The sequence below is a fragment of the Macaca mulatta genome, chromosome 7, assembly GCF_049350105.2.
Source record: "Macaca mulatta isolate MMU2019108-1 chromosome 7, T2T-MMU8v2.0, whole genome shotgun sequence".
NCBI lineage: Eukaryota > Metazoa > Chordata > Mammalia > Primates > Cercopithecidae > Macaca > Macaca mulatta.
The window spans coordinates 165,904,475-165,930,771 of record NC_133412.1 but is presented as its reverse complement, the minus strand read 5'-3'; the positions used below and the strand labels follow the sequence as shown (position 1 = coordinate 165,930,771).

Here is a 26,297-nt window from a genome sequence, read left to right as displayed (position 1 = left end):
GGGAGGCTGAGGTGGGCGGATCACGAAGTCAGGAGATCGAGACCATCCTGGCTAATGTGGCGAAACCCCATCTCTACTAAAAATAAAAATAAAAATAAAAATTAGCCGGGAATGGTGTCAGGTGCCTGTAGTCCCAGCTACTCGGGAGGCTGAGGCAGGAGAATGGTGTGAACCCGGGAGGCGGAGCTTGCAGTGAGCCAAGATGGCACCACTGAACTCTAGCCTGGGCGACAGAGTGAAACTCCATCTCAGAAAAAATAAAAAAAATAAAAAAAAAATCTGCATTGTCAAGCAAAGTTTGTTGAACTGTTGAATGAATCAATTTATTTGATAAAAACATATGACAGCAGGAAGTAGAGGCCATTTAGAACAGTAGACTTCAAATCTGTGTTTGCAATGGAAGCCTTTGGTAATGGGTACCTTATGCACAGTTCAGCTTCTCTGGTTGACTCAGGGTGGGACAGCAGGGCTGGCCTGCTCATCTCTTTTCAACTACGCCCCTCCACTGTTCCAAGGTGGTCCCCAGCTATGTCTGTGGCCCCTAGAGAGTTTCCTGGAAATAGTTTGAAAACTACTGATCTAGTCTGAACTTTCAGCTGCACAGATGAAAGAACTGAAGCCTCAGCAGAGAAATGGTTGGCTGGAGGTCACTTGTAAAGTCTGTGGCTGTCATGAGATTAGAACCCAGCCCCCTCTCTCCCACTGAGCTCCTTGAAGCAACCCTGTTTGGTTGCTTGCACTTTGCACAGATGCTGGTTAAGTCTCAGTTCTGCTCTGAGCTACACTGTGTCCCTGAGGAAAACACTCCAGCTTCTTGGGTTCCTCTTCAGAGAGCTCAGCCCACAAGCCAGTCAGCTACGCAGGCTGTGGGCTCTGAGGCCTGAAGACACAAAATCCTACTCTGGCTTGAAAAGGTATGAGGTTGGAGGCACTGCAAAACTCAGCCATGACTTGTGTCTGTCCTTTCTGAGGTCATCTCTTACCTCAGGATGCCCTGGGGAGGCAGGCTGGAGAGGCCAGAGGGTCCCGGGTTTCAGCAAAGGACGCGGGTTCAAGTCTCAGGTCAACCACTCACCTGCTCATCAGGTGTGACCGTAAGCGTGCTACTTAACTTCACTGAGCCTTAGCTTCCTCAGCTGTAAAACGGGGATAATCACAGTGTCCACATCCCCTGGAGTGGTTGTGAGGATGACACGACAAGACAGATGGAAGGTAATTAGCATGGAGCAGTAAATGCCAGACACAATTATTATGAAAGACAGGAGGGGAGTGTGTCCTATAAGCCTCAGAACATGACATCTTAGGGGACCTGCACTCCATTTGTGTTGTGGGGTAAAAAAGCAAGGTTGTGAGTCACAACCTTTTGGAGAAGGAAAGCTCTCTTTCAGATGCCCACCCCCTTACTGTCACCTGGATGTCAATCTCTAGGGAGACCTAGGAAGTCTTCCTATGCATGGATCCCTGAATGACCATATGGAGCATGGCCCTCCACCTCCAACCCTCTTCCATGTATTAGACTTATATGAGTGAGAGATACACTTCTATTGAGTTAGAGATGAGAGGGCTTATCTAGCTAATCAAATAGCAGCAAATGTTTATAGCAGCAAATGTTTTCTTAACCAATTATCTATCTACCTATCTGTAGTTATTTCAAAAAGACTAGGAAGAAATTCACCAACATACTATTGATCAATTTGCAACAATAAGCACGAGTGACTTTGATCATCAAAAGTCAGTTTAATTTTTTTTTTTTTTTTTTTGAGATGGAGTCTTGTTCTGTCACCCAGGCTGGAGTGCAGTGGTGTGATTTTGGCTCACTGCAACCTCTGCCTCCTGGGTTCAAGTGATTCTCCTGCCTCAGCCTCCTGAGTAGCTGGGATTGCAGGTGTGCGCCACCATGCCCGGCTAAGTTTTGTATTTTTAGTAGAGACGGGATTTCACCATGTTGGTCAGGCTGGTCTCCAACTCCTGACCTCATGATCCGCCCACCTCGGCCTCCCAAAGTGCTGGGATTACAGGCGTGAGGCACCGCGCCTAACCCAGTTTAATTTTTTTAAACATAGATTTAAGAAAACCAACAGCCTGACCTCCCTGCCTGTCCTCTCTACCCCCAGTCAATGTCACAAGGCCCATTATTCCATACCCCTGGGGTCCCCATCAAGAGCCCTCCTGCCATCTAATTCCTCTGTGGCTGCCCTTGCCTAAACTAGCTGTGAACTCTTGACTTTGTGGTCTCTGCCAGGGAAGTGGATGGCAAGGGACCTGGGACTCTATCACCACCCCATTGGCCCCCACATCCCACCACATGGTCAGTAGTGTGCTCCATCCCCTTGGGGTTAGGAGCCAGGCCCTGTTTCCAGAAGGTCACATGGGTGGTATCAGGGTGTTTACACAGACTACTCAAGGAGCTGAAAAGGCAGCCTCAGGCCGTCAGTACCCTTTGGGATGCCTCCTGCTCGGCATTCGCATTAGAAGGTTCCCGAACTGCACCCCTACCCTCTTTCTCCCCCTCCCATCTTAAGGAGGGTTTCTTGGACTTGAATCTGTTTCTCCCCAGCAGCAGAACCAGCCCTGAATGACTAGTCTTAGACATCAAATAGGTGGGAATGACTTCTTTGTCAAAGTAATAGAAGAAATGAATCTAGAAGTTCTGGCTGCTCTCACCAAGCCTCATGAAGTCCATGAAGAATCGGTCTGCTCTTGATTCCAGGATGGAGGGCCAGTTTATCCAAAGCCATTTGCTTCCATGAACTCCCCAATCTGCCTAACTCAGGATCCTAAATTTGTGATAGGAGAAAACACATTCGACCAGGATTCTGAAACTTGGGGTTCATTCCTAGGCCAGCCACTGGCATGGTGATGGGAGCACAGGCTTTAGAGGGAGCTATACTAGGTTTAATCCTGGCCCTGTCTTTCTGGAGAAGATAGCATGGCCAGTTAACTCAGATCTTGTGTCTCCATGTTTACCCCTTTCCTCACTGTTCCAACAGGTCTTGCCAGCGGCCCACCCTATTTTACTCCCCTTTCAAGTGGGCCATGAAGGTACCACATCAAGCTACTGTTGCCTGCAGCACAGCAATGAGGCAGGTGGGTGAGGAATCTTCCCTGGAGGTGAGGGAGCTGGGAAGGCTAGAGGCAAGGCTAGGGCAGGGCAGAAGTCAGGAGTGGTGGACACGGAGGGCTGTTTTTTGCTTAAAGCAGTCAGTGGTGGAGGAAGTAGGTCAGTGGTGGAAGTAGGCAGGACTCGGGCTGGAGTCTGCCTCTCTGTGGGGTCACTCGCAGCTCCCAGGGCTCAATGAAGAGCTGCTGGGCTGCAGATCACACTTCGGGTAGCAAGGCCACAGACTACACAGTTGCCTGGATCACCTGCCAGAGGGAGGTGTGAGTTGAATGCCTGGGACCTCGTTCTAAAATTACTGAATGTCAAAGTCAGAATTGAAGTCAGTTGGGATCTGGCTGAGAATGCATAACCTCAATCTAATCATCAGGAAACATCTGACAAACACAGAATGAGGAACTTTCATTAACAAAAATGTGGGGGTGGTGGAAAAAACCAGTATCCCTCAAAAACATCAATATCATTAAAGACAAAGAGGCTGGGCGTGGTGGCTAACGCTTGTAATCCCAGCACTTTGGGAGACTGAGGCGGGCGGATCACGAGGTCAGGAGATCAAGACCATCCTGGCTAACACGGTGAAACCCTGTCTCTACTAAAAATACAAAAAAAAATTAGCTGAGTGTAGTGGTGGGTACCTGTAGTCCCAGCTACTCAGGAGGCTGAGGCAGGAGAATAGTGGGACCCCGGGAGGCGGAGTTTGCAGTGAGTTGAGATAGCGCCACTGCACTCCAGCCTGGGCGACAGAGCGAGACTACGTCTCAAAAAAAAAAAAAAAAAAAAAAAAAAGACAAAGGCTGTGGAAATACAGTCACGCAATGCATAACGAAGTTTTGGTCAACGATGGACCACATATATGACAGTGGTTCCATAAGATCATAATGCTGGACTTCTACTGCACCTTTTCTACGTTTAGATATGTTCAGATACACAAATACTTGCCACTGAGCTACAACCGCCTGCAGTTTTCAGCATAGTCACATGCTGTACAGGGTGGTAGCCTGGGGGCAATGGGCCATACCATATAGCCCAGGGGTATAGTAGGCTATGCTATCTAGGTTTGTGTGAGTACACTCTAAAATGTTTGCACAACAATGAAATTCCCTAATGACGCATTCCTCAGATTGTATTTCCATCATTCAGCAACAAATATGAGATATTCCAAATTAAAGGAGGTTAAAGACACATGACAAGCACATGCAACATCGAACCCTTCACCAGATCCTGAACATGAGGGGTAAATTCTAAAAAGGACCTTATTAAGTCAAGTGACAACCTGGAAGTTTAGATAAAAACATTGTATTAACATAAATGTATGCAATGGACAACTGTACCGTGGCTGTGTAAGAGTTATGTAATCTTACATACGTACACCAACAAAATACCTAGGAAAGCGTTTAGGGGTAAAGGACCCAGATGTATGTGACTTACCCTTACACCATTCAGAAAAAACATTATGTATGTAGACAGAGAAAGAAAATGATGAAGCGGAGGGGGTCCGATGTTAACAATTCACAAAGGGTCTGCAGGTGTTCCTGTTTCTATGTACTGTTTCTATTCTTAGAGTTTTTGAAGTTTGAAATTATTTCCAAATGAAATGTAAAAAAATAGAACTCTTTTTTTTGAAACAAAATCCCCTGCAGAACCCCACGTGTAAAACAGGTACAAGCAGGGTTGTCTGGGGTGGAGCTGGCTTGGGGCCCAGCTTGTCTTTCGACCCCTTGGTGGCCCCTGGGGTGCTTTGTGGAATCTGTCTTGAAAACCACTGCATTCAGCTTCTGTATTTTTGGGAACATGGCTGGGAGGCAGCTGTTCCTGCATCCTAATATCTAAACACTCATTCATAAACTTTGATCCCCACAATAGCCCAGAGAGAGGCATTCCTAGCCCCATTAAAAGAGTGGGAAAACTGAGTCTTGGGAAGTAACTCCTTGAGCACCTAGGCTGTCCCATGTGCTGTCCCAGCTCCTGCATCGCAACATGACAAGCGTTTCGCCCTCATGTTGTACACAAACAAAGGTCCAGGGAGATTAATGTTCAAGGCTATAGCACCAAAGCTGGGGTTCAAACCCAGGACTGTGGATGAATCCCAAATCCTCTGCTCTTTGGATTTGGGGTTGACAAATCCCAAACCCATTTGAGCAGAACCTAATTCCACCCAGATGAAGATGCTGAGGCTCCGAATGGAGCAGCCCTGGCCTGCCCGGTTCTGAGATGAAATTGGGAGTCACGGTGCTCCCAGTCCAGTGCTCACCCAGTGGTGGGAGGGAAACATTCTTTCTGTTCCTTGAGAAGAAACCCATTGGTGTCTGGGGGAGACCCTGGCCTGACCTTCATGTCTCAGAGTCTCCCCAACTGAGCCTGGCTTCTGGATCTGCAGAGATTCCGGCCTCCCTCCCTCTTGCCTGCTGAGGATGGAAAATGGCAGGCACCTGGTTCTGCTCCATTCAACCACATGTGACACCAGTCACCTTTTCCAGCAGCTGCCTTTCTTGCTCCTCCTCCCTCCTCAAAATTAGCCATTCCTTCCTCGAGTCCCTGCTCTCTGGTAAGTTTTTAGAAAGCAAATTCATTGTTAGCAAAAATCACGGTGTTTGATTCTCACAAGGACGATAACTATGTGAGGTGATGCCTATGTTAATTAGATAGATTTAGTCATTCCACAATGTAGATATTGAAAGCATCATGTTGTACACAGTAAATACATACAATTTTATCTGTCAATTTAAAAAAGTCAGGCTGGATGTGGTGGCTCACACCTGTAATCTCAGCACTTCGGGAGGCCAAGGCAGGCAAATTGCTTGAGCTCAGGAGTTTGAGACCAGCCTGGGCAACATGGTGAAACCCCGTCTCTACAAAAAATACAAAAATTAGCTGGGTGTGGTGGCGCATGCCTGTAGTCCCAGCTACTCAGGAGGCTGAGGTGGGAGGATTGCCTGAGCCTGGGGGGTGGTGCCACTGTACTTAAGCCTGAGCAACAGAAAGAGACCCTGTTTAAAAAAAAAAAATCATGGTGTTTGAATGTTGCTGCTCAGTCACGGGGTTTTAAAAAGAATTCCAGGAGGCTAGGGGTTTCTGGATAAACTGGGACTCATCGAGAATGGAATTGCCCCTTCCAGCCCAAAGCTGTCGCCCTGATCATGTCTCAGGGTCTATAAAACCCTTGGCTCTGACTTTACCACCAAGCCCAGCAAATCCAGAGGCAACGATTTCCCTAATTAGAAATTCAGCACTGAAACCAATCAATACCTATTGTGACTAAGTGCCAACTGCTGGGCAACATGCAAACTTCAGACTCCTCTAAGCCTCAAGACAGGCCTGCAAGGTGGTTGTGGCTGTGCCTGTTGAACATAAGAGAAAACTGTGGCTGAGCACCTAAGTCATTTTAACACAGCCACAAGCTGAGAAGCGGCAGAGCCGGCAAGGAAGCCTGGACCTTGCTCTTCCATGATCCCTGCAGGGTCCAGGGCCAGCCTGCCTGCTCTCCCCGAGGCTGTTCCCAGCAAAGGGTCCCCGGGGCTCTGTCTCCTTTCTGCCTTGATCCAGTCTGACTGCTGCTTCCCTGCATGCCGTGTAGGACGCCTCTGAGCTTGCCTCCCTCTCCAACGCCTGCTGTTGCAGAGACAGCCAGGACTGCCTCTCTCCGAGAAGGCTTGAGAAGGCACCGCTCATTCTTGGACTCCCTTTGCCAGGCCACGAGGGGGTCTTAACCCTTGGTCTCATGTCGCCTGGCAGGGCATACTCGATTCTTTCCCTGAGTCCCAGCCCTCTGGGGCTGACCAGGTCAAACTCACCAAGAGCGCTGGGCTCTGCAGGCTGTCCACTGTCCCCCACCTACTTCTTTGGGGATTTTCCTGGAGGTTACTCAGTTGCGGAGTTTACATCCTGGGCTTGTTCTCTGGGCCCCAGGCTGCACAAGACACCCGACCTCCCTCTGAGGCTAATGCCCACTGTATGAAAACAAACCCTTCACTACATCCTGCTTCTACTACAACCCTCTCTCTTCCCATCACATCTCCAATATCAGGATAAAGTCTTAATACAGAGTTCACCCTGGCGTGGTGTCTGCTTTTGGGGAACACAATTCTATTTGTGTGTGTGTGTGTGTGACGGAGTCTCGCTCTGTCACCCAGCCTGGAATGCTGTGGCACGATCTCGGCTCACTGCAACCTCTGCCTCCCGGGTTCAAGCCATCCTCCTGCCTCAGCCTCCTGAGTAGCTGGGATTACAGGCATGTGCCACCATACCCGGCTAATTTTTGTATTTTTTAGTAGAGATGGGGTTTCACCATGTTGGCCAGGCTGGTCTCGAACTCCTGACCTCGTGATCCCCCCACCTCAGCCTCCCAAAGTGCTGGGATGACAGGCGTGAGCCACTGCACCTGGCCTGGGGAGCACAATTCTAACACACGGTCGCAAGACACAAATCAGTTTACCACAAAAATGTGACTAACCCGGAATTGTGGCCTGTACAGATCTGAGAGGAAAGGTTTCTAGGGTGAGGGGATCTGGCACCATACCCCAATCACACTCCCACAATTGCTTTCTGTTGGTCTATGGCCAAACTGGCCTGCCCTTCTCCAGGGTAGATGAAGAGAATCCCTCTCTTAACACAGCCACATTTGTTGAGCCTGCCAGGTGCTGTGTGTGGAGGCCACCATTTTACACACATTGTTTCTAATACTCACAAGTGACTGAGTATGGCTTCCGAACCATTAGGGGTCTTAGGGTCTTTTACTCTCTCTGTAAAGCAGCTTCCTCAGGTGAGGAAATTGGGCTCTAAAGAGTTAAGTAAATCATTCAAGCTTAAATAGGTAGTAAGTGACAGACCAGGAATTCGAACCCACGTCTGTGAGTCTACAGAGGTGGCTATCCATCCACTCTATTGCCATGGCAGCCGTGTCCAGGTACACAGTTTGCTCACTGCACAAGGGCACCAGCTGAAGGGATGAATCCTGCCAGCTTTCTCTTCATTGAGCTGTGCCCCATCGTGCAGTGATGCCTGTTCTTGTCTGCCTGGAGGACTGCAGTCAAATGATTACAAATAGTCCCACGGATTCCTCTCCCACATCCACACCCTTTACAATATGCCTTTGTACTGTTTCCATCAAGAGGGGAAATGTTCCTCACTCCTCGAGTCTGGGATGGTCTCTTGTGCCTAAACAAGTCAATGAAAGGTGTCAGAGCAACATCATGCCAGTTCAGGGCCAGGCCTCACTGGGCCTTGCAGGCTTTGCTTGTTCTCTAGGGCCCCAGCTACTGCCATGGGTACATCCCTGTGCTAACCTGCTGGAGGATGAGAAACTCATGGCTCAGTCATCCCCATCCCAGACCAGCCAACAGCTCATCAACCACTCAGCACGTGAGCAAGGCCATCCCAGACCAGCCAACAGCTCATCAACCACTCAGCACATGAACAAGGCCGTCCCAGACCAGCCAACAGCCAACCAACCACCCAGCATGTGGGCAAGTCCATCCCAGACCAGCCAACAGCCAACGAACTACCCAGCATATGGGCAAGGCCATCCCAGAGCAGCCAACAGCCAACCACCCACCCAGCATGTGGGCAAGGCCATCCCAGACTATCTGGCCTCCAACTGACCCACCTCTGATCACAGATCCATGAATAAGCCACCCAAGCTCAGGCACACCTGACCCAGATCAGACAGTTGTCCATGCCCCGTGGACTTAGGCATCAAATCAATGCTAATTGTTTAAGGCACCTGTTAGGGGTTGACTTGTGTCCCCTCAAAATTTGTATGTTGAAGTCTTAACCCTCAGCACCTAGGACTCTGACCTTATTTGGAAACAGGGTTGTTGCAGCTGTAACTAGCTGAGATGAAGTCATACTGGAGTAGGGTGGGCCCCTAATCCAGTCTGACTGGCATTCTTACAAAAAGAGGAAATTGGGACACAGACATGCACACAGGAAGCACGCCATGTGAAGATCAGAGTTCTGTGGCCACAAGCCAAGGAACTACCAGAAGCTCGGAAGGAAAATAACCTTCCCTGGCATCTTTAGTGGGAGCACAGCCACGCCCACACCTTGATCTTGAACCTTCCAGCCTCCAAAACTGTGAGACAATATATATTTCTGCTGGCTAAGCCACTCAGCTTGTGGTATTGTTTCTGCAGCCCTAGCAAACTAACACAGTGCTTTTCCTAATTCACACAAAATTAACTGTGGGCTGGCTTCCTCGCTTGCCTCCAAGGCAGCAGCCAATCATGGCTCTCCTCCCAGGCCCCAGGTAACTCCAAGAGGGCGCAGGAGTTACACCCCACCTACACCCAGTTCCTCCCCAGGGGGGCTCTGAATCTAGAAAGTCTGGGGCCTTCCAAGGGCTCCGGAGTCCTTGTCAGGGTGGGGTCATGGACCCATAAAAAGAGAGCTCCTCGCCTAGACCCCTCCCGGCTGCCCGCTGACCTGGGTTGCCGAGGGCCATGGAGTCGTAGATGAGTTTGCAGGTCTTGAGCAGGATGGAGATCTTCTTCTCAGGTGAGTAGGCCTTGTGCATGCCGGCGAACTTCTGCAGGATCTTCTCCATCATGGGTACCTCCGGCACGCTGGTGGTCACACCTAGGTCAGTGGTGGTGGTGGCCAGAATCACTAGCTGGTTCTCCTTGAGCTGCTGCAGCGAACCATCCTTGCTGTGGATCTCATGCAGGCATGAGTTGATGGCTTCCTTCAGGGGCTTCAGGACACATTTGTACAAGGCGGACTCTACAATTGCTTCTGCAGGTAAACAAGAGAGCGAGGGTGAGGAAACCAGATGCTGGGATCCTGCCACCTGGTTCTGTTGCCCAACAGCACAGCCATCCCCATCCCCTGGCCCCTGGGAGGACATCCACAGCTCCAGCACCTGCAAGGACACTCACAGCCCCAAAAGTTATACCCTGTGGTTCTGGCACATGAGAGAGCACAGTTTATTCAACAGAAAGCCACACTGGAAAGGCACTGGCACAGGAGCCAGTCGTTGCATCCTGATGCTTTTCACAGGGCCTGGCAGAGAGCAAACTTTCACAGGGCTGACTATGAGTACGTAACTTCAGAGGGCGATACTCACACTGGAGTTGTACAGTGTACAACCTGGGCAGCTGTATGCTGATGGCCTGAATGTCCCGTAAATGATTGGTGGAATTATTCTTAATATCTCCCTTCCAATTCCCACACCCACTTGACTCTAGTCTCAAAAATACAGTATATCCAGAACCTTACTTTTTTATCACTTCCATGGCTACTACCTTGACCTGGGTTGCTACCACCATTATCTCTTGCTGGGGTTATGTCAGTCAGCTTTTGCCCTGGCCCTTATAGTCTCTTGTCAACACAGCAGCTGGTGCTGTCCTGTTATGACGTCTTTGATCATAACATTCTTCTGTTTGGAAACCTCCAATGGCCCCCATCTCCCATGCAATCAAATCAAAGCCAGAGCCTCCTCACGGCCTATGAGGCCCCACTGTGATCGGGCCCTGTAACCTCTCATTCACTGCTTTGCTTGCTCCCCATGCTCAGGCTGCTCTACCAACTGCCAGGCCTGCTCCTGCCCCAGGGCCTTTGCTCCTGCAGTTCCCTTTGTGTGGCGCAGTCGCCTCGCAGTCATCCACATGACTGGCTCCTTCACTGTTCGAATGTCGTCCTATCAGAGAGGCATTCCCAATCAGCTCTCAGAGCAGGAGTTGGTGCCCTGATCTTGCAGCTGCTCTGAGGCATATGTGCTCTGATCCCCACTCTGAGGACAGACCAACTTAGGCTCTCATGGGGTGCGTTGGGGGTTGAACAAGGACGTGAACTCATGTCTACTTGACACCAAGGGGATGCCCAGTTGCTTTGGGTGACTGGAGGAACATATTCTTAGGAAGCTGTTTTGACCCTCCTCTGTCTCTAGGGCATGGGTCTCGGTTACAGGCTCAGTAAGGGGAGGTCCCAAGCCCTGTTCCTGTAGGGAGACACCTGTGCTGCCCTAGCCCTGAGAGAGGAGGGAGGGACTCATGCTCCCACGGGGCTGGGTCTCAATAGAGGCCCGGACAGCCCTTCCCTGCCACGCAGGCCTGGGGGCTGGCCCATGGCCATCCTGGGTCCCTTGCTGCCGCCTCTCTCTTCCCTTTTAGCAGAACACAGGGCTTCCCTCACCTCCCTCACCCCGTTCCTGACCCTCCTTCCCCCCCACCTCCCCACCTCATTGGAGCCTCCGCAGGTAGAGATGGGTGCAAATGGGCGTTGACCTGGGAGCAGGGACTTGCACTTCCCCACTGTCCTGGGCTTCTGCCTGACCTCGGCCATGTCCCTTCCCCTCCCAGGGCCCGTTTCCTGAACTGCAAAATGAGAGGGCTGTGCCCACGCCCTCCCGGCCCCTTCACATCTGAGAGCTGCAGGATCTCTTCCCAGCACCTCCTCTCCAGACTCAGGCCCTCCGCAGCCTCACATTAGGACTGTTTTGTATCCAATTGTTTCTTGTGACTTGTCTCCCTAATAAAACCAGAAGCACCCTAAGCGTGGAGTTCTGCTGGCCTTTTTTTTTTTTTTTCTTTTTTTTTGAGACAGAGTCTTGTTCTGTTGTCTAGGCTGGAATGTAGTGGTGTGATCTTGGCTCACTGCAACCTCCACCTCCCAGGTTTCGAGCAATTCTCCTGCCTCAGTCTCCTGAGTAGCTGGGATTACAGGTGCCCACCACCACGCCTGGCTAATTTTTGTATTTTTTGTAGAGATGGGGTTTCACCATGTTGGTCAGGCTGGTCTTGAACTCCTGACCTCAGGTGATCTGCCCTCCTTGGCCTCCCAAAGTGCTGGGACTACAGGTATGAGGCACCATGCCCCGCCCTGTCTGGCCTTTTTATGTGGTTTAAGCTCCTTCACCGTCTGACTGGCCACACACATGGGCAGAGCTCGGAAGGAAGAGGCAGAGGCAGAGGACTCAGCTCATGGAAAGGGCTGGGCTGCCTGGGTCTGAAGTCCAGCTCTACTACCAGCTCTGTCTTCATGGCCAGGTCATTGGACCTCTCTGAGCTGTGGCTTCTTGGGCATGACAATGGCCAAACCCATCTGGTCTGGTTTGCAGTCATGAGGCTGACATGTGCAGTGTCTGGAATGGCACCGTTGCTGTGGATGCTGACCCTGTTCCCACCTGCTGGAGGGCCCTTCTCTCCTCTCTGTAGCTCCAGCCCTCCCGTCCGTGGTGGCTCAGCTCAGCTGCCACCTCTCACTGCCTGGAAACCTCTCTGCCCCACACATTAGTGCCCACGGCAGGCTCTGGTGACACTCTGCCATATCACCTGCCAGGACAGACTCCAAGTCTAGTACCTCTTGGCATCTTGGTGCCCGAGGCAGATCTGGCCTTAACAGGAGCCATGGCGTGTCTGTATCCTGCCAGCCAGCTGCCCTGAGGCTGGAGTCATTCCTGCTGTTTCCAGCAGAGGTCCAGCCTGTGCTCCACCTCCTTTGCTCTGCTGAAGGCCACCAGGTACAGGCCTTGCATGGCCGCAGTCTCCTGAGCCGTCCCCGTTTTGTCCCCTCTGCTCTGCCCTCCACACACACCCTTCAGGGGCTCCATCACCTCTGGGCCAAATCCTCAGGCTGACTTTCACTGCCTGTGTGAATGGCCCGTGATCCTCCAGCCTCATTCCCCACCTCTTGGCCTTCGTCCACGCTGTCATCCCTTTCCAGAAGGAAAGTCCATCCACCACCCTTTCCACAGCTTAGCACTCCTGACCCTTTGGGCCTCAGCTCTTACACTCCCCCAACTCTGGAAGGCAGGGCTGGCCACAGCTTCCTCTGGGCCACTTGGAGTTTTCCATGTCCTTCCATGTCCTTCCGTGCCCTTCTATGCCCTCCTGGTCTGCACGGTGCCTGTGGCTCAGTCTCAGACCCAGATGATGTCATCCAGTCTCATGGCTCCTTTTGTGCTGACAGTTCCCAGACATCTCTCTTTAGCCCCAGAACTGCAGACTCAGCCCTCAATGACCCGCTTGACCTCCCCACCTGGTGTCTAATAAGCATCTCCAGTGTCACATGTCCCAAACTGAGCTCCTCGACTCCTCCCCAGTGCCTGCCGCAGGATGGACACTGTGGCCTCCCAGGGACAACAATGCTGTCCACATGTCCACATCCTACTTCCCCTCTCCCACTCCCGCATCCAGCTTCCAGTCAGTCCTGTGGCTCCAGCTTCACAACAGACCCAGAGTCCATCCATGTTTCCCCATCTGTGCTGCCTCTGTCCTGGTCCCAGCCACCTTCACTGCTCACCTCGGCTGTGACAGTAGCCTCATACCAAGTCTGAGTCTCTCTGCTCCCACTCGGCGTGATGGCCAGAGTGATGTTCACATGTGAGTGAGGTCACTCACCCTTGGACGTGAGGTCCATAGAGAGGCTCACAAGGCCCTTGGGGTCCTGCCCCCCAACAGCCTCCTGACCTCGCTTCCATCCACATGTGCTCACTTATGTGTCTCCTTACACTTTATACTTTACTCCTCTCTCTCTGTCTTTCTCTCTCTCTCTTTCTTCTTGAGACACAGTCTCCTTCTGTTGCCCAGGCTGAAGTGCAGTGGCACGATCTTGGCTCATTGCAATCTCTGCCTCCTGGGTTCAAGCAATTCTTGTGCCTCAGCCACCTGAGTAACTGGGACTACAGGCACATGCCACCGTGCCCAGCTAATTTTTCTATTTTTTTTAACTTTGATTTTTTTGAGACAAAGTCTTGCTCTGTCGCCCAGGCTGGAGTGCAGTGGCACAATCTGGGCTCACTGCAACCTCTGCCTCCCAGGTTCAAGTGATTCTCCTGCCTCAGCCTCTTGAGTAGCTGGGATTACAGGTGCGTGCCACCACACCCGGCTACTTTTTGTATTTTTAGTAGAAACGGGGTTTCACCATGTTGGCCAGGCTGGCCTCAAACTCCTGACCTTAGGTGATCCACCCGCCTCGACCTCCCAACATGCTGGGATTACAGGCGTGAGCCACCGCACCCAACCCTACTCATCCTTCTTGCCTGTCACCCCTGCTAGACCGTAAGCTCCCCACAGGCTGAAACTTTTTGAGTGCTTTGTTCACTTCTATCTCTATATCTGAGCCAGCAGCTGATGCGGAGTTGGGTGCCCAATAACTCTTTGTCGACTATCTGCTTACAGGGCCCTGTGCAGACACACACACAGCACTGGCCTCAGATCTCAATCCTATCACCCCTCATCATACCTGAAATGCCATCATGAATCTTGTGGCCTCGAAAACCTATTTGTTTTCAGGAGTCCGCTAGCAAAATCCAGTAGCCCTGGGAAAGGAACATCTGAAGCTCCTTTTCTAAGAAACATTCACTACGAATCTACTGTGTTCAGAGGCTCATGTGTCCCTTACGTACCCAGACCTAACTCTTTCATTATTGGGTGGGGAAAGAGAGGCTTAGAGATACCAGGGGACGGCTGGGGCAGTAACTATTTACCAACTAGCTCAGAAGCAGCTCAGTGTTTAGCAACCACTTTGGCCACAGCAGTGTGAACTGACAGAATGTATTTTTTTTCTTTTCTTTCTTTTTTATTTTAGACAGAGTTTTGCTCTTGTTGCCCAGGCTGGAGTGCAATGGCACAAACTCAGCTCACTGCAACCTCTGCCTTCCAGGTTCAAGCGATTCTCCTGCCTCAGCCTCCCAAGTAGCTGGGATTACAGGCATGTGCCACCACACCTGGCTAATTTTTGTATTTTTAGTAGAGACGGGGTTTCACCATGTTGGCCAGGCTGGTCTCGAACTCCCGACTTCAAGTGATCTACCCGCCTCAGCCTCCCAAAGTGCTGAGATTACAGGCGTGAGCCACCATGCCCAGCTGTTATTTTCTTTTTGAGATAGGGTTTCACTGTGTCCCCCAGACTGGAGTACAGTGGTGGGACGTTGGTTCTTTGCAGCCTTGGCCTTCAGGGCTCAAGCAGTCCTCCTGCCTCCTGGGACCACAGGAGCACGCCTCCATGCCTGGCTAATTTTTGTATTTTTTCTAGAGACGTGGTTTTGCCATGTTGCCCAGGCTGGTCTTAAACTCCTGGACTCAAGCAATCCTCCTGCCTTGGCCTCCCAGAGTGCTGGGATTATAGGCTTGAACCAGTGTGCCAGGCCTTGATATTTTTAATATATGTAGGTGTGTGGTTGTTCACAGCTACTTCTCACCGTGAACCACAATCGGAAAAAGCTTTGATAATTACTGGATTCAAGGTTGGTGAGGGTGGGGAAGGCTGGGGGCTACTTTAGAAGGGGTGGTCAGAGGAGTGAGCTGTTTTGTGTTGGTTCCCTGAAAGCAGAGCCTGAAAGAGGGATCTGGGTGCATGTGATTTCACTGAAGAGACTCAGAAGACAGGGAGTGAGAGCAGTGGGAAGAGGCAGAGCAAGCTTGAGCAAGGATGAACTCTCAGCCTCAGCCAGGTCTCGCCGGGCCCTGGAGCATCAACTGCATCACACAGTGGTCCTGCTAGAGGCCAAGGGGCCAGTCTTCATCCCCCCCATGGCAGGGAGTAATTGGCAGTGAGCCACTGATGATGGAAGAGAGGGTGCAGATAATATAGATCCTATACAGTCAAGGTCAATTCTCTAGGAAAGAGGGGAGCCGGGCACCATTAGCAGCCTACCTTGCAGCAGCTGGAGAAAGTTGCTGGTGCCCAGGAAGGGATGGGGGGTGGGCACCAACAGCGTCCACTGCATAGGCCTCTTTTGTCCTAAGGGGTTCCTGAGTCTGTAAGCCCCACCGCCCTCTCCTCCCTGCCACCTCCTCCCAGGGCACTGACCGAGCTCCTCCTCAGAGTGCAGGGCGGGGTCCACCAGGGCCTTGAGCTCGGTGCTCTGCAGCAGGTAGCTCTTGAGCTGGGTCATCATGGTGCGAATCTCCTGCAGCATCTCCGTGCTGGAGGTCTGGCGCGCCATCATCTCCAGGCTGTACACCTTATAGTCCTGCACCAGGCTGCCAAAGTACGAGGCCTTGTCCTGCGCCAGCTCCACCACCTTCTTGTACAGCTTGCGGTTGTTGGAGAGGAAAGCGTGGAACATGCTGCTGAAACTGGCAAAGCTCAGCCGGTGCCGGGCCTTGCCCAGGATCATGGAGGGCTTCTTCTTCACGCTGGGGCTGCTGAACTGCTCCAGCTCCTCCTCCGTGCTGCTAGTGGAGTAGGAGTCCTGGTCGGTGGCCATGACAGACGCCCCCAAGCTATCTGAGAGGGAGGCCAGGGAGCCCTTGAACTCTGAAGAGCTCTGGGAATGGGCAGTGGCCTGGGCCTGAGGGTGCTGAGTCCCCGCCTGAGAAGCAGGGCTTTGGCCCTCTCTGGGTGGACCTGGCGTGGGTGTCTCCAAGGCCATTGCCTGTGTGCAGAGCTCAGCGTTCTCTAAGGGAGCTGGGAGGGTCGAGGCCAGTTGTCGAGAGATCCGTTTTTTCCTGGGGGGTGGGACTGGGGGTTGTTTGGCCTTCCTGGGCAGCTCCGGCATGCTGTCAGGATCGCTGGCTTTCACCTCTGTGTCCTGGCCTTGCTCCGTGCTCCCCCGGGGCGTGTCCTCAGGGCTGTCTGAGGTCCCTTGGGGAGGCAGGCTGAGCTGGGCCCCCTCTGCTGCCATCCCCGGACTTTGGTCTTCTAAGGACACCCTCTCAGAAACGCGGCGTCTGGGAGGGGCAGTGGGAAGGTTCTTCTTCGTAGGCAGTGGCGGCGGGGAGGCCTGCTGCAAGGGACTGGAGGCCGCCCCTGGTTTCATCGCTTCCTCCCTGAGGGGGCCCAGGCCTGCAGTGGGGCATGGGAGTCTCTCACAGGCCGTCATAGGCGGCTGGCTCGGATGGTCTGGGGGACCTGGGGCATGGGGTGTGACGGGGGCAGGCACTGGGGGAGAGGTGGGCAAAGGACAGGCAGGGGCGGGTGCAGAAGCAGGGAGCAGAGGGGGCTGGGCTGGGCTGGAGGGCTGCAGGGGCAGCACTGGGGGAGGAGGTGGTGGGCGGCGTGGGGCCCACCTGGAGGTGGGCGAGGTAGTATCAGAGGTGGGTGGCAAGGGGCGTGCAGGGCAGCTTCCAAGAGGTGGTTGGTCGGTAGGCAGGGCGCTGCTGCAGTCCTCGATGAAAATAGGATTCACAAACCACAGGCGGTCATTTCCCACCGACAGCTCGATTTCACAGGCACAGTTTGCGTCATGGGCTGTGGGCCTGAGGCTGGAGACTTGCGGGAATCCGGGGGCCTGGTCTCTTGGAGGCTCTGCTGGCTTCCCTCTTTCTTGTGGAGGATTCAGCGAGGAGTCCCAGAAACCTGTGGAAGCAAGAGAGGGGCAGGTGGTCAGTCTGTGCCAGGGACTAGGTGTTGCTGTGCTGGGCAGGGTCTGTGGGCGGGGTCCGCGGGTGGGGTGGGGCAGGGCCGTGGGAGGGCTGTTCAAGGCATTCGCTTCACTACTCCGAGTTGTTTTCCCCTCTTGGACGCTTTTAAACCTCTCCCACCACTTCCTGCCTCGAGAGGGGAAGCCCCACTCGGTCCTCCCCAGCAGTGTGGGGTGGGGCCGGGGGTAATGTGACAGGCTCAGCTTCAGTTCTCTTCCTTGGTGTGACAGCCCACCTCGGAGGGCATTGATGACACAGGGTGTGGGGTGACAACACGGTGCTCTGGAGCCATGGAGAAGGCATGGTGAGGGCACCAGGGATGGAAGGCCTGGAATTCCTGCGGCCAACCGGCTGGGTGCTCTGGGGCAGGTGGCTTGACCTTCCTGGGCCTCAGTCTAGTCATCCCTAAAGTGGGGTCACAATGGTGCACACAACACAGGCGTGCGAGGAGTAAGGAACACTGGGCCTATTTTGGCCCCCATGGTTATTTTTTTATTTTTATTTTTTGAGACAGAGTCTCACCCTCTCGCCCAGGCTGGAGTGCAGTGGTGCGATCTTGGCTCACTGCCAGCTCCGCCTCCCGGGTTCACGCCATTCTCCTGCCTCAGCCTCCCGAGTAGCTGGGACTACAGATGCCCGCCACCATGCCTGGCTAATTTTTTGTATTTTTAGTAGAGACGGGGTTTCACCGTGTCAGCCAGGATGGTCTCAATCTCCTGACCTGGTGATCCGCCCGCCTCAGCCTCCCAAAGTACTGGGATTACAGGCGTGAGCCACCAGGCCTGGCCTCCATGGTTATTATATGCAAGAAGGACGCATCTATGGATTGTGGCCAGCGAGATCAGACCTGGCTGTCCAAGCGGGAGCAGCCACCCACCACAAAGTGATTCTGACTCTGGTCAATCTTGAGCTTAAAATAAGAAGCTGGTCCTCTGCCATAGTCAGGGGAAGCCAAGGCTCTTGCAGCATGGAGCTGAGTTCCAGTGCATGCCTCTCTACTGACCCAGTCCCCAGGGGCTCAGCCATGGCTGTGGCTACTGAAGCAGGCTAGGGACAAGGCATTCTTGATCTGTGGGGTCTACACCCTGGCAAGCATCTGACGGAGGCTCAGGACCCTCCAAAGAGCGCACAGGGATGCTACATCCTGGGAACAATTGCAGTCGGCGCATAGGCCACCCTGTGCTCACTCAAGCTTCCTCTTGGAGAGGAACATGGGTCCCAGGTCTTGTTCAGCCTGCTAGGTTTGGAGCTGGATAGAGGATTACCCAGGCAGGTGCAGAGTTCCTTGTGAATTGGTGCGGCCAGCCTTTCACCCAGGGCTCTCTACTCATGGGAGGAATCCACTCTTAAGAAAACTATGGAAAATAACATCAAGGATAATCACAGGAGCAAACATTCATGGCGTTCTTGCCGCGCGTGAGCCCACGGGCTACTTGCTTTACCTGGGTTGTCTCGCCGACCCCTGATCATAGGCCTTGCCGCCAGTTCACAGATGAGGGTAGGAGGCTCAGAAACATGAAAGCACTCTCCCTGGGTCACTGGGCTGGGAAGTGAGGCACTGGGATTTGACCACGTCGGGCTGGTTCTACAGCCTGTGCGTTTAGCCTCTGTGTTAGGCGGCCTTCCTTCATAGGAACTTGCAACACTTCCCAGATCGGTTGCTGTCCCGGCATCGGTGAGTAGCAGGGTGGCTTGCAGCCCAGAACTCAGGATGTGGCAACAGCACAACAGGCTCTTGATGTTGAAAGGAGACCTCACAAGATGGCCTGGAGCAGCCAACCGTGTGCTCGCTCTAAGAGGGGGGCACTATCAGGGATGTAGGCATTTGCCATCTTGCTGGCTGGGGTCACCAATGCAATCAGGGTAAGCAGGTGCCTTCCCAGGACAAAGGGACTGAAGAAACAGACCAGAAGTGAGCTGCGACCCACCAGCTCTGTGCATCCCTCTGAGGTGCACCCCCCAGCCCTGTCCTGGGCAGATACCCTGTGTCTGGCTGCCTGAATATCACAGCCAGTGGAGACAGGCCAGCTGTCACCACACTAACAAGCATGACAATCTTTTCTGTGACTCTTTCCAATGTGCAAAGCTGTGTGCCCATCACAGTCACCAAGGACATGGTGTCCAGAGCGGCCTCTCCCAGGGCCTGGATGAGCTGCTCTTTGTGACTGCCGGGGCCCTTTGCTTTCTTGGGCAGCTCATGGCTCCTCCATGTATGCCTCACTCTCCCAGGCACCTTGCCTCGAGTACATACATGTCCTGGCCCCTGGAGTGAGTGTTTGAAGCACTGTGCCCATGTCTACACAGGCCCAACAAAGTTGCCTGTTTGGGAGTCTTCCTAGCAAGGAGAAGCAGGCAGCCAGACTAACCCCACGGTAACTGGGCAGCAGCCCCACATGTGAGCTGAGACCCCCGGTGCCCACCTCCAGACTCTTCCTGTGGGCGAAGGTGGCATCATGAGGGTAGATAACATACAGAACTGCCCACTGATGCTGGGACACCCCATCACTGCTCACCCAGATCACGGCTGTAGCCGCTCCCTCCGCTTCATTCTCTTCCTGTGGTCCTAGGCTGGGCATACAGCAGGCCCTTGGAGGCTCTCTGTTGAGAACCACTTTCAACCCTTTAGCCTGGCATTTGAGGCTGCAGGACCTGGCCCCTGAACATCTTCTCTGGCATCATCTACCGAGTCTTTACTCCACTCTATCTGCCGTTTACTTCTTCCTCAATGTGCCACACGCTGCCCCACCAGCAGGCCTTGGCTAATGCTATTCCCTCTGCATGGAATTCTTTTCCCACCCTCTCCAGCTGGCACACGCTTACTTGTCCTTCAAGGCTCAGGTCAAGTGCGACCTGTCTGGTAGTGCCTCCCCGATGCGCTCAGGCCCTGCCCGCCCTGCCTGTGTTCCTGCAGTGACCATCACTGGGACCGTAATTCTGTGTTTTTGCCGGACTTTCCCACCAGACTCAGAGCTTCCAGAAGACAGTCAAATGCTTCAGCTATCTGAGTATTCCCAGCACCTGACAGTGCTTGGCCCAGAGCGGGGGCCCAGTGTCAGCCCCTTGGCACCCATGAGTGGATTAGCTTAGCCGGAGTGGAGAGTCAGGCCTCTGAGGAAGGGCACACAGGCAAGGTTAGTTTCAATGGCAAGATAAGGACAACCTGAACCACGGGAGGATGTGTAAAGACAAGACAGTGAGAGGAGGAAGGCAGGAAGGGGGGCAGAGGAGCCCCATAAGCAGATGGGCCACCAGCCGGGCAGCTGCCACGGGACAGGATGGGTCCATTAGGCACAGAACACAAGAGTACATTTCCCACTGCTCAGGTGTGGATTTTGGCAGGAACAGAGCAGATATGGGTTCAGGCAAATAGGCTCTCGGCCTGGGTACCTGGGACACAGCTTCCCTGACCCAAGACAGGCCTGGAGTTTGCGCCACGTCAGGGCAAAGGTCTCAAAGCCAATGTGACTCCAAGGAGTGGGGGAAGCCAGGAGCTAAAGGGCTGCATCCTAGGGTCTTGGGGCCTGTTAGGGAACCACAGTAGCATGACAGGGCTTTATGCTCCAAAAAAAAAAAAAAAAAAAAAAAGGAAGTGAGTAACTTTCTCTGCAGCCTGCAGAACCCCAAGGCCAGGGGAGAAACGGAACCCTGTGTCATGCAATCCTAGTGGTTTGGTCGGCAAAGCTGTGGGGTCCAATCCCCAGGGGCGCCATACCAAGCCTTGGCTTTGCTGCGGCAGTTCCCCTAAAGAAGGGCCCATCCTTGCCCTGGCCTCAGACTGAGACCACGATTTTGCTGGCCCCAAGGCCTGTTGAGCGTTGGCTGGGGACACCTCTTGCCAGATGCCCGCTCTTTCTATCCTCAGACAACCTGGGCCACGTCACAGGCTGGGCTGCAGGTCCTGAGGGCAAATTCAGACTCTACCCCTGGGGAGCTTGGGGCTAGCGGCAGGACAGGAAGGGGAGGAGTAAAGGCAGCAAAGTGCCACAGAAACACTAAAGAATCCAATGAGGTCAGTGAATAAATATTCATGTGGCATCCCAAAGACAGAGGCTGTTGTACATACAGTCAAAGTCAAGTTTTCAATGAATTATTAATAACTAGGAAAATGCCCATCATCTGATATAAAGGAAAAAGCAAGTTACAAGCAAACTTAGAAGAGTCACGGAACAGACGCCTTTCCTAAACATATTTTTAAAGTATTAAACACATACACACTGTAACATGTTTGAAAACCACTGTGAGTAATCCCTATTCTCTAAATTCCTTTGACACTTGTAATCAGCTGCTGAATACAGCTGAGTGCTGAATTGTTCCTCCTTATGTTAGTTTTCTGGCCTCGACTAACCGGTAACCTTTTAAAGTCCAAGATTACACCTTATATAGCCTGCACTTTCGAACGCTGGCTTTTCCAAGTCCGAATTTGGACTTTCTTACGTCGGCTCACGAAGGCACACTGTGAGCCATCACATGGCACTCGGCCCGCAAATCAATAGCTGAGTTTCAGCAACATCATCCCTATCTCAACAGCAGGCCTGGTGCAACTCTTTGGTTATTTGTTGCATTCTTCTGGGCATGCCAAAAAAATAAAACTGATGACACTAATGACAAGAAACACATATGCCTCATGAACTTCCTAGAACAACCAGATCGTCCAGCGGACTGGAAACCCAGGAAATCTTTAGCCTTAACTAGACAATCCTTGGCTCTGGGCTCTAGGGAAAAAAATGGAAGTCACAAATATATTCGCACAACATCAGAAGGCGAGAAACCAAAACTGTATTTTCAGTTGCGTCTAGATGTATCAAGGAAAAGAAACTGGAAGGAAACACAGCCCGAACTTGCACGAGTGGTGAGTTTATGCGTGGTTTTCATCCTCAGCCTTTTCTGGTCTTGTCCGTTAAAAACAAACACACGCGGCTGGGCACTGTGGCTCATGCATGTAATCCCAGCACTTTGGGAGGCCGAGGCGGGCCACATCATCTGAGGTCAGGAGTTTGAGAGCCTGGACAACATGGTGAAACCCCATCTCTACTAAAAATACAAAAATTAGCCAGGCGTGGTGGCAGGTGCCTATAATCCCAGCTACTCGGGAGGCTGAGGCAGGAGAATCGCTTAAAACCGTGAGGCGGAGGTAGCAGTGGGCTGAGATCGTGCCACTGCACTCCAGCCTGGGCAAAAAGAGTGAGACTCCATCTCAAACAACAAACAAACAGACACAACATGCTTGACTTTTATTATAAGACAAAAAGGTGTCATAAGAGAAAGCAGCACATGGCGGGCATGTGGAGGGCATGCCCAGCAGAGGGTGGGGCCCACTACCCTGCCTATTCCAATGCCAAATCCAGGCTTCCTTGGCAAAAGGGTGCCATGCTGTTTTCCACTGGAGGCACAGCAAGTAGAGGAAAGGGTTGAGGGGTGGGAAGTGGTGAGCAAGGCTGGCTGAGAATCAGGGCACAGTGCAGGCAGAGCATGGAGTTCAAACTCAGCAAGCCCTGAGTGTGAATTCAGCTTTTGTTTACATCCCAAAATGAGGAAAGCCCTTTAGTTGATCTCTCTTTCTCTCTCTGGATAACAGCTTTGTTGAGATATCACTCACACACCACAGAGTTCACTCATTTAAAAAACACGCCTGTGTTTTCCCGTATATTCATCAAGTTGTGCGACTCTCACCACAATCAATTTTAGAGCACTTTTTTTTTTTCTTTTTTTAAGACAGAGTCTCGCTCTGTCACCCAGGCTGGAGTGCAATGGCATGATCTTGGCTCACTGCAACCTCCACTTCCTGAGTTCAAGTGATTCTCCTGCCTTAGCCTCCTGAGTAGCTGGGATTATAGGCATATGCCACCACACCCGGCTAATTTTTATATTTTTAGTAAAGATGGGTTTTATCATGTTGTCCAGGCTGATCTCGAACTCCTGACCTCGTGATCCGCCTGCCTTGACCTCCCAAAGTTCTGGGATTATAGGCATGAGCCACTGCACCCGGCCTTTAGAGCATTTTGTATCACCCCAAAAGAAACCCTATGCCTATTAAGCAGTCACTCTCCATTCCCCTTTCCACCCAGCCCCTGGCAATCGCTAATCTGCTTTCTGTCTCTACGGATTTGCCTATTCTAGACACTTTATTCAAATGGAACTGTAGCATATGTGGTCTTTGGTATCAGCTCCCTTCACTTAGCATGTTTTCCAGGTTATTCCATGCGGCACCATGTGTCAGTCCCTGCACTTCATTCCTTTTTATAGCTGAATAAACACTTCAGACTCCTTAACTTTCCATTTCCTTATCTGTAAAACGGGCTTTTATGTGAATAAATGAGATAATGTATGTGTGGGCATGTGGCAATGAATTTGCCTCCCATTGTCCTTTTGGTCTTCCCTGAAATGCTGACTATACAAGGTAACCCCTGGCTCACAGGGCCTCAGCACTAGGCTGGCCGGGGATCATTTGGACTCTCCTTGGACAATCTGAATGAAGAACAGTGGTCAGGTAGGGCTGTGAGCTGAGTCAGAGCCCTGCTCGTCAGGGAAGCAGGGGAGTAGGAATCTGAGTCAGCAAGGAGGCCATGTACAGGGAGCAAGGGGCTGGCATGTGTGACAGAGCAGCTGCGGTCACCCACAAAGCCTGGCTAACCCTCCATCTCCATTTATCAGAGGGTCCCTGGTGTCCTTTCTCTGAGTCTCTTTTTTTATGCTAGTTTGAGTGGGTTTCACTTCTTTTCCACCAAAGTCCCTTCCTAGAACAATGTGTGACATGCCAGGCACAATGCCTGGTGTGTCAGGGCCCTTGACAAATGCTGCACTTTCCATATTTATTATCACTATTTCATATGAAGGTTGGCAGGGCCCAAGCCTGCCCATGCCAGGGCCAAGGTCTCTGGCCTTTGATAGGATGTGCTCCTTTGGCTCTGGGTCTCCAGCCGTTCGGGAGATGACTGTAAAGTGAACCTTTCCTTGGCTCCAGGGAAAAATGATTGTGGTGAGCCTGGCTTCATGTCTTTCAGCGCTCGGGGACACCAGGTCTACACAGATCCCTTGAGCTCTTAAGCTGCAACATACTCAGCTTCCATTTAAATCCTGTTCTCAAGGAAGTAAGTGCTGACGATGAATCCGAACTACTGTTGGCTTCCCAAATGGAAATCTCCCTTCTCCACTTCCTCCTTGTGCCTGAGATCAAATTCTCCGAGGAGAGAAGGCCCTGTCTATTCCAGAAAGGAATGCAGTTCTTCCAGGAGGAACATCTCCCTTAACGAAAAACCATGTTCCTAGGCCTTAGGAGAAGCTGCACTCTTGCAGGTGAGAGGAACCTGTAGGGAGTCTCCCGGCAGTCAGTCCTAGGGACGCCTAAACCCCATAGCGGGGTCAAGAGGTGCAGCAATGTGTCATAGACTGAGGCCATGCATCCCACTTACTCTATCAACATGGCCTGCAAACTGGCCACTGACTGCTCGTTGCAAAAGCAACAGAGAAGGTGGGGAGGTGCAGCTGAGGAGCACTAGAAAAGCTGTGCTCAGAGACAGAAAGCCCTCCGTGCAAATCCTCTCTGGGGCACTTTACAGGTGTGAGCCACCACGCCCAGTCCTGAGGATTTCTTCAGGGAAAAGTGGAGCATGTTTCACACAGCTGCTCAAGAACCGCTGAGGACAGAAAGCCTTTGGTGCAAATCTTGTCTGGGGCACGTTAGACAAGGTTCCCAGCGGGGCTAAAACTTGGTGTTCTAACTTTTTTTTTTTTTTTTTTTTTTTTGAGGCAGAGTCTCAGTGTGTTGCCCAGGCTGGAGTGCAGTGGGGCGATCTCAGCTGACTGCAACCTCCGCCTCCCAGGTTCAAGCAATTCTCCTGCCTCAGCCTCCGGAGTAGCTGGGATTACAGGCACACGCCATTACGCCCAGCTAATTTTTGTATTTTTAGTAGAGATGAGGTTTCACCATATTGGCCAGGCTGATCTTGAACTCCTGACTTCAGGTGATCCACCCGCCTTGGTCTCCCAAAGTGCTGAGATTACAGGCATGAGCCACCGCGCCCGGTCAGTGTTCTATCTTTAAAATGCACAAAAATGACATAAGACAATGCCAAGTGCTCTGCAATGGTCGGTGTCATCGAACCCCTAGGGGGAGGTCATCTGCACCTTAGAAAAGTGCAAATTACAAAACTGTCACCTGTCCCACATCCAAGATCCTGGGAGGGTAAGAGCCCAACAACTAAATTCTGGGGAGCAAAATTTAATAGCAAGTTTATTCCCAATAGCAACTGAAAACTTGCCCTTAGGGTTATAACTGGGTAAATTAGACCTAGAAGAATTTGGATAGAGTTAAGAGGCGGCTGAGTGTGGTGGCTCATGCCTGTAATCCCAGCACTTTGGGAGGCCGAGGCAGGTGGATCATGAGGTCAGGAGTTCAAGATCAGCCTGACCAATATGGTGAAACCCCATCTCTACTAAAAATACAAAAATTAGCCGGGCGTGGTGGCATGCGCCTGTAGTCCCAGCTACTTGGGAGCCTGAGGCAGGAGAATTGCTTGAACCTGGGAGGTGGAGGTTGCAGTGAGCCAAGATCGCACCACTGCATTCCAGCCTGGGGGACAGAGTAAGATTCCGTCTCAAAAAAAAAAAAAAAAAAGTTAAGAGGCACCATGACACGATGGCAGGTGTGGAAGCTAAATGGCCTGGGTTCATCCCAGCTCTGCCATGTGCTGTGTGACACTGGACATGACTTAACCTCTTGTGCCTCAGTTTTCTCTGCCATAGAAGGGGAATTATAATAATAGTACTTACTTTATAGGATTGTTTGAAGCTGCGCTGAGCCAATGGCAGCTAAAGGGGTTAAAACGCAGTCATTGCTCATGGAGCGCGAACACCCAAGGACCAGAACTCCTCCTGCT

The 26,297-nt window shown here is 52.1% G+C and overlaps 1 protein-coding gene across 5 annotated transcripts in view; it reads right to left on the bottom strand.

Moving 5' to 3' along the window:
* The window catches only part of RIN3 (Ras and Rab interactor 3), a 183,844-nt gene that overhangs the window by 20,766 nt on the left and 136,781 nt on the right, over positions 1-26,297 (bottom strand). For 4 of the 5 annotated variants that reach the window (XM_015144395.3, XM_015144397.3, XM_015144396.3 and 1 more), the window contains exons 6-7: positions 15,866-17,356; positions 9,539-9,847 (exon numbers count right to left, since the gene is read on the bottom strand). In XM_015144395.3, the coding sequence (XP_014999881.3) occupies positions 9,539-9,847; positions 15,866-17,356 (1,800 nt within the window). Of the gene's footprint in view, positions 1-9,538; positions 9,848-15,865; positions 17,357-18,863; positions 22,428-26,297 lie in introns of those variants that run through there. The other variant, XM_028851773.2, reaches the window with a different exon arrangement.